Here is a 16,023-nt window from a genome sequence, read left to right as displayed (position 1 = left end):
GGGCAGTAACCCATGTTCCAACTGTATAGGTGTGATCATTTCCCCCACTGCGCCAAGGAGAAAGAGTGGTACAGAGAGGTTATGTAACTGGCCCTAGGTCACACAGGTTGGAAGGGGCAGTACTTGTATCCAAACCCAAAGGCTCTAGGTGCCCTTAACCCCACAGGACACTGGCCTTCTGGCTGCTGCTGAGCTCCTTCCCCACCCACTACCTGTGTCAGGGAGTCTGTATCCCCTACGGTTAGGGAGGCCGTATCCCCATTTTAAGTGTCTGTTGTCTTATCTGCCTCCCCACTCCCTGTGCAGCTTGAGGGCGGGAACCGTGGCTGGCTCATCTCTGGGACACCAGCTCCTCAAAAAGTGCCTGGCACAAAGCAGCGCTCACTGCCTAATGTTGACAGGGCAAATGAATGAATGGATGGATAGTCATCCCTTAAAACAGGCCAACGTCTGGCAGACAAGCTGAGGGCCAAGCAGAGAGCAGGTTGGAAGCATCCAGTGTGGGGTTGGAGGGCAAGGAGGAGAAGCAGACCTAAAAGCAAGAAGTGTCTACCTCCAGCCTCGGAATGCCAACCTCCACTGAAAGGCAGGGGGGGAATAGCTGGCACCTGCAGAGACCTCAGCGCCAGCCCATTAGACCCAGTGCAGCCTGGGGCTGTCTGCGAGCTGCAGGGTGAGGAAACTGTTCCCCCCACCCTCAACCCCCTGCAAGAGGTGAAACACAAGGAAAGTGATCTTGTAGTAGGAGGCCCCCACTTTTGTGTTTGTTTTGCTTCTGCCGACCCAATGTTATGAAGGCTACAAAAGCCGTGGAACAAAGACAGCCGCACCTGACATCTCCTGGCTCCTTTAGCCAATCTCCTGTAGTAGGGAATTGGGTGTTGGGGTGCATGTACACCATTTACACCCCCTCTACCGCCCACCTCCCAACAGTGACATTAAGATCAGTGTGCAGGGAGTTGGGACCAACAAAGCTTCGGTACAGCCATGGCCTCACGGTGGTGTGTCCACTTATGGCGTGAGACCAGCACAGGTCACACAAATCCTCCTTGAGCCCCTGTCTGCAGGTGCATAATGGAGGCCTGCCCATGGGGCTCGGGCTATCCTGGATGTTCTAACTCACCAGACATGAGGGCGGGAGAATGGAAAGCACGTGCATGCTGAGTTCATTTTCTCCTGCTTTCGACTAGAAACCTGACAGTTGGGCTGACTGGCTTCTCCTTCTTCCAGGGAGGGAAGATCCCCGTGAGATGGACAGCTCCAGAGGCCATTGCCTACCGCAAGTTCACTTCTGCCAGCGATGTCTGGAGCTACGGGATCGTCATGTGGGAAGTCATGTCATTTGGAGAGAGACCCTACTGGGATATGTCCAACCAAGATGTGAGTGTCAGCGGTACCCGGTCGCCACAAACCCCCATCGAAGGGTTCCCACAGCCAGTGGCATGCCAGCCCCTCCTCTCTGGTTTCAGCTCAGGGCCTCACAACCTGAACTTGAGATGTCCAGGCAGGAGATACAGGCACCCCCTTGGCACCAGTGTTTGAACTAATCAAAGAGTCCAGCATGGAGATATGACAATCCCGATACCCCCAGAGCCTGTAAAGGCACCTGGGCCAACCTGGGAGCTCCAGGGCTGGTTCATAATGGCTGTGGGCCACGAAACACAGCAGGCCCAAATGAAGTAGGAGATTCTGCCCTGCTTCAAAGCGTGCAGCCCCTGTGTTGTCCTTCCGACAGAAGCAGAGCAGTGCTAGTCTGTGGGCGGGGCCTCTGACGGATGTGCTGTGTTGAACCAGTGGCAGTTTCTTTTTTTTTTTTATTTTTTTTAACGTTTATTTATTTTTGAGACAGAGAGACAGAGCATGAACAGGGGAGGGTCAGAGAGAGGGAGACACAGAATCTGAAACAGGCTCCAGGCTCTGAGCTGTCAGTACAGAGCCCGATGCGGGGCTTGAACCCACGAACTGCGAGATCGTGACCTGAGCTGAAGTCGGACACTTAGCCGACTGAGCCACCCAGGCGCCCCAAGTGGCAGTTTCTATGTAGCTCACACCTCTCAACTTTAAAGAGAGGAACTGGAAAGGGCCCTTCTTTCCTGAGAGTCTACTCTTCTGGGGGCCTGTCACCTGTCACTGAAGGAGGAGCTGAGCAAGCTTCCCAAAGTTGGTCAGATTCAGATGGCCAGCAGGAGTGGGACCCTGTCTCTGGGGAGGTGATGAGCACCCCTCCAGGCTTTCAGCGTCTAAGATGCTTTAAGCAGAGGTGTTCCAGATGAGACCCTTTGCTTCATAACTATTAAGCGGTGAGGAAGCCTTTTGAGGATGATTTGCTTTGTTAAGGCCCCAATCGAAAGTCCTATCTGAATTTGCACACTGCCTTTGATCCTGGGCTGTCCCCGCCACCCCCCCCCCCACCCCCCCGCCCCACCATTCCGCTTTTGTATTTTCAATACATACCCTCCCCCTGGAGCTGAGAGGGTTGCAAAACCTGCATTCCTCTGTTCTTACTCTTCCCATCTCCCCGGGGGGCAGTTATTATCTTTCCCAACCTAGCAGCAGGATGAGGCAGGGCTCTCCCCAGTCCAGATCTGCTCCACTGGGCAATCAGCTGCACCATAAGCACCTCCATGCTTGGTGGCTCTGGGGCCCTGTTAACTGGAGAAATCTGGCTTCAGTGAGCCCTCTCTCCAGCCCGAGGTTTAGAGCCATGGCAGGTGCTCAGGCGACTGAGAAAGGTGGTGATCTGGGAGCTGGGCTCCTGCTGTGAATGTGCGCCCTGATCCCATGGGCACAGTGGCGTCAGCCCAGGGCAGGTGAAACAGCTGCATTGTTAACCAGGTCCCAGGGCCACATGTGGCGTGTAGGCCCCCTCTCATCTATGATTATCCCCGCCTCGCCTCTGCCCCGTAGCATGTCAGAGCAGTAAGTGTCAGAATTGATGCCGAGGCTGTGTTCATGAAATCAGCCGCACCCGGCTGCATCCATGCCGTCAGCTGGAGCAGTCATAAATGTGATCCAGGAAACAGGGAGGCCCTTTTCTGAGACTCTAATCCTATTAAGAACAATTCAGCACACATAGAATGGATTATGAAACTGACAGGCAAGATTTGACATTCAAGATCTTCTCAGCAAATGAATTCACCTCTGCTGAAAACAAATGGAATTTCTGATACTAGACTTCCAGAATTCCCAGATCATTCATTCAGCAAACACTCATTGCTGCTAAGCATTGTGCTTGCCGGTTCCGTTCTCAGCTGTTCCCAGTCCAGCGGCACCTACTACATGGGGCTGTGGGAACATTTAGGCGAGGCAGGGAGGAAAAAAAGGCTTCCCAGATATTTGATGCTTGAGCTGGGTCTCAAAGGGAAGAGGAACATCTGCAAATTAGCAGCTTATTCCAATTTTGTATTTCTCCAACATGAGGCCCCTAAGCATTGTCCCAAGTGCATTTGTGCTCTGGGTGGAAAGCGGGGTGGGGGGTGCCTTTGGCCCACTCGGAACCGGCCCGGCCTGAGAGGGAGCCAGGAGGGGCTGCAAGTGGCCGGGCTAGAGCCACACTCATCAGAAACCGCAGAGGTGGTGGCAGTAAAGGGTTCTACAGATGACAGTTGAAAGGCCTTAAGAAAGGGAATTGCAGAGGCAAGTCGGAGTGCTGGTAATTGGGCTTCCGGAGCCCAGGAAGGTCTTTGAACATGTACAGAGAGTTTGTCAGCCAGAGAGAGAACTTGGAAGTTCTGCTGCTTGGATCTGATTGACAGAGATAATGAGAGTGGCAGTGTCTGTGGAGAGGAGCTGTGGTTTTACTGAAACATCAGAGCTCAACTTAACCCCCTCTGCCCTGGTTCCTCCACTGCTCCGAGCTTCTCCACTTCACTCTCCCCTGCGGAAGGTGGAGCAGGTACCACCCAGCTCACTAATAGGAAATGCGGTCTGAGGGAGGCTAGGGGCCCTCTCATCCTCCAGGAAGTTCTAGTCACTTCCCCAAGGCACATGAGTCAGACCGCCTGCCCCGTCCCCACCCAACCCATCCAACCCCAGCCCCCAGCACGTGCCTTCTCCAGGTACAGGGGAAACAAAGGCAGCCCCTCTCCCCTCCCTGCCCCGGCTCTTGAGGGCCCAGAGCATAGGCTTATGCTGGCTGTCAGAGGCCCGAAGAGTTGCTGCAGACCACTCCAAGTGAGCTGGCAGCCTGCTCTGCTTGGGTGACAGTGGCCTTTCTCGGGCTGGTTCTCTTCACCACCACACCCTCACTCTTGCTTCTCTCTGGAAATGCCATCTGATCTCATTCTAATCGCCAGTGTTTTCAACATCCGTTTATCTCATCCTGTTACAGACCAAGGAAGGGGGCCCAGGTCTGACCCCAGTTTTCAAGTCTGCTCAGAAGAATACCTTACACCCCCACCTTGGGCCAAATCTTTCCACCCAATTCAAACGTGGTCACTGGTGTTTACAGCCATCAGGTGGTCGAATGGAAGGGGCTTCTCCATGTCTCCTCCCAGTTTCCCACACCTGCTAGCAAGGCAGGTGTGACAGAGAAATGATCCCAAAACCCCATTAGAGGATCACAGTTATTTTTTTTGAAATGATGTTTTAATTTGATTACAAGTTCTATACTCAGGAAATTTGGAAAACACCCAGATTCTTAAAGAGAGTAAACCCCTCCAAAGGCATAGCACTTCAACGAAAGGTTTGGGTAGATAGATGCTACCCACACATCAATTAATGACTTAGGTAATTTTTTCTTTGGGGTGGAAGGTAAAGGTTTGTTTTTTTTTTTTTTTCCAATGTGCAAGAGGCATCAGTGCTCCCAGAATAACAGCTTGAGTGATGACAGCAAAATTATGTAGAAGAGATAGCAAATGGCACGAAGTCCCATTTTGTAAACATGAGCATGGCTATCCTATATCCTGAAAGGTGAGAAATAGGAATCTGGCCATTAATCAACCCCCCACTATGTGCTTCGTGCTTCTCAAAACACTGTGGCCCTAGATCTGCAGTGACCAGCAGCAGAACAGTAACCTCCTTTGCAGGGACAAGTACCGTAGTAGATGTGGCAGGAATGACAGCCTCCATCTGACGAAGATATTCCCTCTACCATTCCTTCATGTGTATGGTGCTCAACATCACCTCACTGTGCCGTGTAATCTTTTTAATAACCCTATCTGTGCAATGTCCAGAAGTCAAGTGACTCTCCCAAGGTTCTGGAGCTAATAAGAAGTGAAACTAGGATTTGAACCCAGGCCTCCAGTGTCTTTGCCCCTAGCTACAATGCCACACCATCACCAGCACCATGTGGGGGGTCTGCACTCCTGGCCGACCCACAGGGAGGAGGGATCAGTGGTTCTGATATCCTCTTAAAAAGAAACCTTACCAGACAGGCACGGGAAATACAAAACAAATGGCAGGATAGTCTTCAAAATTTCCAGTGAGGTGGCATGCGGAGGAGACAGGGGAAGCGTAGCTAAGTTGCATTTAGCCCAGACCTCACAGACGGAAGACTCAGTCCATGTATGGGTCCCCCAGTCTCTTGGTGCTCTGCCAGGAGTGGTTGGGCCAGCTGGTCACACCATGGAGATGTGCCCCCTGACTCCAGTACTCCTTCCTGTTACAGGAAGACTAGAGGAAAACTTGTCAGTGGGAAGAATTAACTACTTGGGGCTCTGGCACCACATAATTTGAGCAGAGATGCCAACAGTTTAGGGCAACATGAGCTGCCCTGCACTGGAAGACTTTGGTGTCCCCGATCCCCATGAGAAGTTGAATATGGACACTAGCCCTTCCTGCTGGCCCTGCCTAGCTTGACCTTAAGGAACCCAAAATGAGCTCAGGGGCCATTCAGTGGATAATCCCACTTATCTCCACAGTGAGTGGGGGCTCTGTGACAGGGCCCCCGGGTCTGGCTGCCTAGAAGGAGCTGGAAAGGGTGCCAGTTTATGAGCCAGGCTGATGCGAATGATGCCTGGCCACTCCTCCTCATGGATTACTTGGTTTAGCTCCATACCTGTTTCCTGCCATGAAGACATCAAACAGCTCCAAGGACTACTCTTCAGGTCGAGATTACGATGGCAGCCCCACAGAGGCCTCTGTGGGGAAAGTGGGCTTCAAAGTGTTCTAAACTTAAAAATCAGACACCTCTATGATTTATTCTTAGTCCTGCCATTTCCTAGCTGTGGGTCCTCAGGCAAGTTACTCCACTGTGTGTGCCTCTATTTCCTCATGGGGAAAATGGACTGTAATGCCCTCCTTAGAGGAAAGCAGGTAATTTGATTGACAGGAGTTTGGCGGAGGTAAAAATTTATCGGTGAAGCAACATACTATTCAAAAGTGCACGTTCCCAGTCACCAGTTTGTGTATAAAACTGATACCAGTGTGGTTTGTATCCTTGTTTGTTTTTCCACCACCTAGAATAGAAGGAATAATACACCTTGATTATCTCTAATGACTTCAGGTCATATCTCATGCCCCACTCTATGTCCCATATCCTGGGCATAGAATTTGTAAAAATACAAACTGATTGAAAATACTTTCTGACCGATCTACAAAGTTAAAAAAAAAAAAAAAAGAATCCGTTGAAATGAATCTGACATTTTTTAAAGTAGAGGTAAAAACACCTGAAAATCTCTGAACTCCAAATTATTTCCTTTGTTATTGAAGGTGCTTGAACTGTTTATTTTAATATAAAATCAATGTATAATTATTATAGAAAGTAAGAACACAAACGAGCATGAAAAGCACTCATGTGTCTACCTGCCCAGAGGCAACCGCCATTTAATGCCATGCCATCTATTTTTCTGAGGTCTTTTTTATGCATGTGTATAATTACTGTTTTTTTGTTTTGTTTTGATTTTTGTTTTTACAAAAGCAAGATTATACTATACCTGCAGTTACGCAGCCTGCTCTTTTCCCTAAGATTACAGTGTGAGTATATTTCCATTTCAATAGATACATTTTTACATCACTTAAAGGTGCTCATTGTACACCAGGCCTTCCATCATGGTAGGAGGGCACCGTAATAAATTCCCATGTTTAGCACTGGGTCGTTGACAGTTATTTTTGCTATTACAAAAAGCACAGAGCAGTCATAATCTATTTAAATGAATTAGAAATTAAGATATAAAGTGTGAAATAAGCTCTTGCAACCATATGAAAAGCAGACCAAACTATGTAAAGATTCTAAGATCTTGACAAAATTATCCCCTGGAGCCTGCAAAAATTACCAAAACCTCATTGGCTATATTCACTTTAGTTCACCTTGTTTTTGACCGTTGTCATTGCACTTAACTGATTTGTGTAGTCAAATTCTCTTCAAGCCAGTTCATGTTGCTGCATCATGAAGGTCAAGGCAAACAATGCACAGGAAGCATCGAGAGTGGCCCTAGCATGGAGTAGGCTCTCTGTTAAAGGCTGATTCCTTCCCTCCTTTCTCTTCTCTTAGCAGTGTAAGGATGAGGCCACCACAGGCTTTGGTGGTGGTCCTTTATTTTTTTTTAAATTTTTTTAACGTTTATTTATTTTTGAGGGACCGAGCACAAGTGGGGGAGGGGCAGAGAGAAAGGGAGACACAGAATCCCTAGCAGGCTCCAGGCTCCCAGCCATCAGCACAGAGCCCGACAGGGGCTTGAACTCACAAACTGCAAGATCATGACCTGAGTTGAAGTCGGAATCTCAACCGGCTGAGCCACCCAGGCTTCCTGATGGGGGTCCTTTATAAAGAACAAATGTCCACTAGGTTTCCCTTGTGCCATCTCATCATCACTGCCAGCTGCAGAATTGGGCCTGATGTCCTCTTAAAGAGAGGAGAAGCTCAAGCTATTCACCAGCTCATTCTTCAGTAAGCATTTACAGAGATCTAGTGTGTGCCAGGCCTCACTGTGGGTACTAGGGACAGTCTAGGGGGGAAAGCCAAGTACACGTCAAATCCATTATGGAGAGAGGTATATGAGCACAGAATGAGGGATGCTCCATCCTTGGGAGCTACTTTGTGAATGACTGGCTGGTGTCTCATCACCCAATCATACCCGTTCCCATGTGTGTCACTACAGGTCATCAATGCCATTGAGCAGGACTACCGGCTGCCCCCACCCATGGACTGTCCAGCTGCTCTACACCAGCTCATGCTGGACTGTTGGCAGAAGGACCGTAACAGCCGGCCCCGCTTTGCGGAGATTGTCAACACCCTGGACAAGATGATCCGGAACCCGGCAAGTCTCAAGACTGTGGCAACCATCACCGCCGTGTGAGTCTCGTGGAATAGGGTGGTTCGTAGGTGTGGGTGGTCTCATAACTAGGGGCAGGCCCAATAGCAAGGCTGCTAGCCTTTTGATCTATTGAGAGCAAGGGTGAGGTGGCTAACCTTATCCACTAATGGAAGAGATTCCAAGACTTCCTGTTTCCTTTTTCCTTTCCATCTTTCTAAAATATTCCCTGCCTACAGCATGGGCTATAGACAGATATCAAGATACCTGTCTGGGTCTCCACTGTCTGCTGGCTTCAGATGGGCTGGGCACTGGGCTCTGTAATAACTGAATGTGTCTGATAGGAGTGGTATGAGGCCCCACTTCTGGGAGATCCTGTTTCCAGAAGGCACACTTTTTGTTAACCACGCCGGTAGAGCTGCAGACTTGGAACCTTGGCCAACCTATTAGCCGCTAAAGGCCCTGATTGCTATGGGACACAGAAATAAAAAGCCATCGGATTTGTTATGAGCAAATGCACAGAACAACTTTCATCTCCTGTCAGTAGCTGTCAGCTGTATATTATTCTTCTACATTGCAGTGTTAACTGATTTCTTAATCTTTCAACCAAAGTTTATTGGGCATGTATGTGCTAAGCACTGTGCCCCTTGCTGGCAGTATAGAATGAATAAGATAGACATGATTCGTGTCCTCATGGAACTTTGAATCATTTAGGAGGGGCAAGACCAGATGATCACCCAAAGAAATGCAAAATTGAGACCTTGATAGCCACTGTGGCAGGGAGATGCATGGTGTTGGAGAGCATGGATACATACGATACCTGGTGTCAGGGAGGCATCTCTGATAAGTGTTATTCCAGTTGAGCACTGAAGGGAGAAAATGCATGAATTGAATGAAAGGAAGATGGGAGTCAAGGGACAAGTGTTCCAGACCAAGGAACAACGTGAACAGAGGCTCGAGGGTAGGAAGGACAGGGCCAGTGTGTTCTGAGTCCAGTCTGTGAGGGGACTGGGTCAGGGCTGAGGCTGGCAAGGTGAGCGAGGGCCAGACGCTCAGAACATGTGGGCCCTGCTAAGAATTCTGGGCTTGATTTTCAGAGTAGCGAGCACAGATTGAAGGATTTGACACAAATCAGGGTCAGGATGAAGGTTATGGACATGATCACACCTGCAGTTTTCAAAGAGCACCAGGCCACAGTGTGGACCTTATGTTGAGGGGAAGGAACATGCGTGAAGACCAACAGGAGAATATTGCAGGAATAATGGCAGAGAAGATAGGGTCTTAAGTCAGGGTAATGATGCAGAAAGAGGTGGATGAGTATGAGATATTTTGGAGGTCAAATCTTTAATTCTTGGTGAAGGATTGGGCATGGGTGTTGGGAGTTGAAGGATATATTAAGGTGGCACCCTGCTTTGTGGATTGGATAGTGAAGTGTCTGCTTTGAGAATGTCCCAGAGAAGATCAGCGGAGAGCTGCTCTGTTCCAATTAGCTGAGGATAGAATCAGGAAAAAAAAATGGTACCAATAGATTTGGGAAGGTTGTAGTGAACTTTATATATTTTTAATGGTGAAACTTTGGATGGTAAAGCGCCTAGGTTCCAGTTTACAAAGGAGTTATGGGCCTTCTCTTCCCTCCAGACTTCATGCTGTGTCAGTCTAGCTGTCTGAGCTGACTGATGCGAGACAGGGCCCGTAGGCAGGGGTACCAGCCATCTCGCCTCCAGAAGTCATGCCCACTCAGGATTCTGTAAGGCAAGAAGGGTCAGCACAGGGCTCCCCTGTAATCTTCATCCTGTCAGGAAAGAATTCTCATCCTACATGAAGTCTGCTATCTGCCCAGAGTGTGGCTCTATCCACGCACCTCTACAGCTGTGGGGTTACCTGCTTCTCTCTCTCTCTTTCTCTCAGGCCTTCCCAGCCCCTGCTAGACCGCTCCATTCCAGACTTCACGGCCTTTACCACCGTGGATGACTGGCTCAGTGCCATCAAAATGGTCCAGTACAGGGACAGCTTCCTCACTGCCGGCTTCACCTCCCTCCAGCTGGTCACCCAGATGACATCAGAGTAAGTGATGAGAATCTCCTCTCTGTACCCCGTGGGTGGGGATCAAGGCTCCTTCCCTGCTATTGATCATGGTACAAGTCTTGATTTCTGCCTCACCCCCAGAGTTCCACTTCTGTATAGAATCAGATCTGGTGGCGAAGCGCCCTGGAAAGATGGAGGGGTGGGGTGGGGAGGCTGAGGTCCAGTCTGGCCCCAAATGAGAGTTCTTCAAAGTCATAGGCATATGTCATTTGCCTAATCATCAAGACTCTCTCCTCCGTTTGTTTTCAAACTTAACCCATCAAAAAGAGCATCCAGATGGAAAGAACACAGCCAGCCAGCACTTTCAACAACATAGCAGGAAGAGGCACTACACTGATTCAGCAACAATCTCAGATGTGTGGGGAGCTCATATTCGTACTTAGATAGCGCGTGTGAATAAGCATACATTTCCATCTCCCACAAATTATTTACCAGTCTGCAATTCCCACAGGAGTATGGAGGAATGCGAAAACTAAAATTATTCAAATAAGATGAGAGCCAGAAAGGGTCTTAAAGATCCATTAGTCCGTCATTTCCCCAAGAATGTTCTGAGCAGCACCAGTTCTGGGAAATGTTAATAGGTTCTCCTTGGAAAAAAGGTCCCATGGTCAAATAAATTTGGGATATACTGCATACTTTATCACCCTTTTGGAGATTCACTACACATATTAGCATTCTAAAGGCCATGAGAAATCCTGAAATAAAGAAACCCATTTAAAATTATTAAATACTGTGGAACCATATTTTTGAGGGGCAGGGTTTCGTGGAACTGTAGTTTGGGAGATACTCATCTACTTGTACTCATTCCATTCAGCAGATTCAGAAAGTAGGTGAATTAGTGCCTGAACACTCAGTGCTCACGAGTGGCAAAGCAGGGCCTGGGGGCTGCTTTCCTGATGGCTAATTCCATCTCCTTCTACCAGTCCACCCCAGGGGTACAGCGATCCCCATACATGGTGGCACACTGGACTCACCTGGGAATCTTTAAAAAAATATTGTTGCCTGGGGCACCTGGGTGGCTCAGTCAGTTAAGTGTCTAACTTTGGCTGAGGTCATGATCCCACAGTTTGTGGGTTTGAGCCCCGCATCAGGCTCTGTGCTGACAGCTGGGAGCCTGGAACCTGCTTCAGATTCTGTGTGTGTCTCTCTCTCAAAAATAAACATTAAAAAATGTTTTCTTAAACATATTGGTGGCCGATTTCCATGCCTAGATCTTTGGTTTAGGTGGTATGAACTGAGACCTGGGCATCAGGGTGTTTAAAACTCCCCAGATGATTCTAACATGCAGCCAAGGCTGGGAAAAAGTTGGCACGGGTCAAATTTTGAAAAGACACATCCCCCCAGAGGAGACTTCACCAGCTGCCTGGGCCACAACGTTTATAGACAACATGGGGGTTGGTGGCTTGTGATACACATTTCCCAAGGTAGAGGACTGGTCGGTCCTCCAGGCAATTGACAAACACTTACTGATCGCCTGATACATGTCAGGCACAGTGCTAGGTGCCAGGATTCCCTCTCGAGGTGGGCCAGTTGCTGAGTCCCAAGGGAGAGGCTGGGTCCCATCCAGCCCCAGCAGTTGAACCTCAGAGGAACAGCTTCTGTCCCAGACTCCTGCTTTGCAGTCAGTCTTCCTGGAGTCCCACTCTACCTCTTTTTTTTTTTTTTAATGTATTTATTTTGAGCTGGGGAGGGGCAGAGAGAGAGGGAGAATCCCAAGCAGGCTCCGTGCTGTCAGTGCAGAGCCTGACACAGGCTCAAACTCATGAAAACCGTGAGATCATGACCTGAGCTGAAACCAAGAGTGGACGCTCAACTGCTCAACCAACTAAGCCACCTAGGCGCCCCCACTCTACCTCTTTGAGGTTGATTCTTGCCAGAAATGATGGAAGCTCCTCTTTCCCTAGGGAGATGGCTTGAATGTGCATCTAGCCTAGCACCCACTAAACAACAGAATTCATTTTTTAAATGTGAGCTCATTTTCCCTTGATGCCATATAAAGGCAGTCCCTGCCACTATGAATTATTGTCAGGCACCACCATCACCAACAAAAGCAGCACTTACCAGTGGAAAAGCAGCTTCTCCATCTTGCAGAGCTGGCATGGATGCCCTAGATGACCGGAGAGCCCGGGTTCAGGGGCGGCAACGGGTGCTCATGCTGGTGGGGCTGCGCCTGCTTCCTCACTGTGATGTGGCTGAGTATGGAGGCATCACCCCCTAACCCCCCACAACTGGAGGAATCCAATGGAGCAATTTCCTCAGTCTGGAAAAGGAAAAATTAAGGGATTTAGTTCAAAGTAAAAAAATGCCCACACACTATTGGAGCAATTTAGTTTGTTTCTTCAGAGATAAAAGATGGAAAAAGAACATAAGCTACTAAATAAAATAGATTGCAGGACAATTTGTGAATTCAGAATTCAAGCGTGCCTCTCAGAAGTGTTTGCTGAAAAGACATGGACAATTTGACAATCTGAGCCAGCTGCAACTCTGAGGGGGTTGACCGCCAGTTGTAAGGGGGTGTTGAGGAGAGCACAGGAGCCTGGTGCAGCCTCGTGGGTCTGGTGCACAAAGTGATCTGCTATGCCAGGGGCAGGGGCCTTTGGGGGAATATAGTCAGGACCTTAGAACAGTTCTGAGAGCAGCCCTACAGGGTGGCTGAAAACCAAGTAGTCTTGAATTTGAACCCCAGTTGCACCACCAGTTAGTTACCTGCTGTGTGATCTTGAGCATGTTACTTAACTTCTCTGAGCCCTACTTGTCCATAAATGAGCAAAAAATAAGAGTACCCATCTCATTGGTTTGTGGTGAAAGGTTAATGGAATAATGTATACAAAGCACTTGGCCTATTGCCTGCCTACAGAATGCACGCAAGAAACAATTGCTGTTAAATTATTATTACTGACCTTGAGTGGTTTGTCAATTTTCATGAACTGCTTCCTTAGCTATACATGAGATAGTATATCGCACATGAGAAATACTTGAGCAATGCTATAACATTATTATTATTATTAACTAGGGAAAGATGCATGGGTCTCCCCAAAATTAAGACTCACAGCTTAAAGATGAGTACAATCCAAACCCCTATCCTAAACATATTACTTCGATTCCTGCTTGGGCAGATATTTGAAAGTTATTTTGAGATCACCCTTCTTAAAAATTCATGACATTAAAATTCAAACAGAGGCAGAAAATGGAAACTCAGGGGAAAAACATCAGAAAACCCAGCAAACCCCACATCTTTTCAATCTCAGTGGGTGATCACTAATTTAGGCAGAAAGCTCCGCAGCATAACTGAAGCCCCATATCGTGTGTGCGTGGAGTGTTAAAACACACACACGCGCGCGAAAGTTCCAGTCTGCCTAGGGTCATGGAAACAATGAAGGGGCTGCTCCAGCCAACACCCATATGTGAGGAACAGGGCACGACACTTCCAGGATTGTCTAAGTTGGGAGGGGGCCATTGGAGACGAGGGCCACTGCATGAAGCAAATGAGATTGAGCAAGAAAATACCTATGTAGGCATTTGCCAAAGACTTGGGTAATCTGAGTGTTGGATTTTAAACACTTTTATTTGCCTACCCACCTAATTCAAGAGCTTGCCTTCTGTGATGAGTTGTGATCCTTGAAAAGCTGCCGTAACACTAACGTGCCCTTTTTTGTGACTTTTTTCCCCTCCTAGAGACCTCCTGAGAATAGGGGTCACCTTGGCAGGTCATCAGAAGAAGATCCTGAACAGCATTCATTCTATGAGGGTCCAGATGAGTCAGTCACCAACGGCAATGGCATGAGAACTCTCATTTTCTGGGGGGAGGAGAGGAAGGAAAAGGACCATGCTCAAGAGGGAACCAGAGGTTGACCACTGTGGAATGTTCTGGAAAGAGTGGCTTCTTAGCTAAGAAATGCATTACATCAGTGAAGAAGAGACTGGACCTGTTCTTAATAGGCAATCTTCATTTCTTAGTGACAGAAGCATGTATAAGATGCCATGGGAAACCAAAACATAATAATAAAAATATGAAAGGGTGATGTTCGACAGAAGTGAAGACAAAACAGTATGCATCGGGGCAACCAAGAGTAAACTCCGCTCCCACTCGGGGCTGGAGTCACCGATCCACAGGAAGAAAGGGAAGGAGGTAGAGGGAAGAAACAGAGGCAGTTTTCCATTTTCTTCCTCACCAATGACATTCTTTTCTTTTCTCCTTTTGTACTCCTCCCCACGAGCCCTCTCCCTTCTCCCACATCCATTTCCCTTTGCTCATGACTCGTGTAGGGAAGTTTCTTCAAACAAACCCCAGCTCCTGAGTCTCCAGATGTCGTTCTGTCAGTTGCCAAAGGACTTTGCTGACCACTGCATGGGGGATCCAACCAATTCAATTAATGTCTTCATATTGAAGAAGAGATGTACCTTCAATTGAAAACCTTGTTTTTCTTTTGTTTGCATTTTCTGCAAAAAGGAAAAAGAAACCACAAATTGGAAAAAAAAAAAAAAAAGAAAAACCTGTTTCCGTGTGCAGGAGCACACATATGTATGTCTGTGTTATAAAAATGACTGTGCTTGTTCGTAACAGATGCAAACAAGAAAGAAGAACCGGGAGATCTTTGCCCCTAGAAAATTCAAAGGGGCTGGAGCGTGTTGTTGGTTTGGTGTTCTGGTTGGCCCAGTTGGCCTATTGGCCCAATGGGGAGAGAGAGCAGGGAGAAAAATAAAATTAAAGGGGAAAAAACTCTCAGGAGCTTGCAAATTCAGACAGGAAACAGGTGAGTGGTTTGAATTGGATGCAGTGTGGGCCATTCTAGAATGATACTGACTGATTATTCTTGGTAACATCTGAAGAGAAGGAGAAGGAAAGTGTTTCTGGAGAATGTTCTTCCACATCCCTAGAATCTGTAATTCAAGAGATGGCAAGGGAGAATTCTTCTTACCTTATTTGTGGACTGGCTTAAGCCGTGTGGCATCCGAGGAATGTTTCAAATGTGTCTGTGTTTCTCCGCATTCCTTCTTGTACCTCATTGTTCAATTCACTTTTGTAAATTCCACCTAACATTTAAATATTTTTAATTTCTCCTTTTATCTTAATCTCCTTGCTAATTTTATCTGTCTAATTAAAATGAGAAGAAGCATGTCTGGGTTTACATAGAATGGTGTCAGCGTGTGTGTTCTCAGACCCCAGTGGGTCTGTCCCCAAGTTACAGGAAAATCCTTAATGACTGTCCTTCTTCCGCCTCATATGAGAGGGAAGGAATACATCCCGGATCCTGTGCCTCCCAAGAAGCACTATATATAAGAATCATTCTCACTGATGTGACCCAAAGGAAGAACTGAATAAATATGAGGCTCTGAAGAAGTCACTGGCAGATAAATATAAACAATCACCGATAATACACCATCAGCCCTGATTTCAGTTTGCACATTGCATTTGTGATGTTCATATCCAGGCCAGTTTTGTAAAAGGCGCTAAAGACTATTTTAGACTGCTTGTGGTGTGTCTGTGAACAAGCAGTTGGAGGGGAGGGTGTGAGCCAGTAAAGGAGCCATAGTTCCCATGTGGCTTATTTAATGTAAATTGAAAGTGAGATGAGCCTTTTCCCCCTAGTCCTCGGTAACTTTGTACTTGGGGAGGTCTTACCTTCTGAAGCTCCTTCAAAGAGGCTCATGGGCCTACGGGTACAGCTCTGATGCAGGGGAGCCCGATCTGAAAGCATCACCCTTGTGTGTAACCCCTGGGGGACAAAGGGAGATGGACAGAAGT

The 16,023-nt window shown here is 47.8% G+C and overlaps 1 protein-coding gene across 3 annotated transcripts in view; it reads left to right on the top strand.

Annotated features, from left to right (window-relative positions):
• Positions 1–15,387, top strand: part of EPHB1 (EPH receptor B1) — a 322,262-nt gene extending 306,875 nt beyond the window's left edge. For all 3 annotated transcript variants that reach the window (XM_042999022.1, XM_042999024.1, XM_042999023.1), the window contains exons 13-16: positions 1,231–1,380; positions 8,040–8,233; positions 10,101–10,256; positions 13,953–15,387. In XM_042999022.1, coding sequence (XP_042854956.1) covers positions 1,231–1,380; positions 8,040–8,233; positions 10,101–10,256; positions 13,953–14,061 — 609 coding nt within the window. In that variant the 3' untranslated portion in view covers positions 14,062–15,387. The remainder of the gene's footprint in view (positions 1–1,230; positions 1,381–8,039; positions 8,234–10,100; positions 10,257–13,952) is intronic.
• The last annotated feature ends 636 nt before the right edge of the window (positions 15,388–16,023 follow it).

This window comes from Panthera tigris, chromosome C2 (assembly GCF_018350195.1).
Source record: "Panthera tigris isolate Pti1 chromosome C2, P.tigris_Pti1_mat1.1, whole genome shotgun sequence".
In the NCBI taxonomy this organism is placed as follows: Eukaryota; Metazoa; Chordata; class Mammalia; order Carnivora; family Felidae; genus Panthera; species Panthera tigris.
This window is presented reverse-complemented; position numbering and strand designations above follow the sequence as displayed.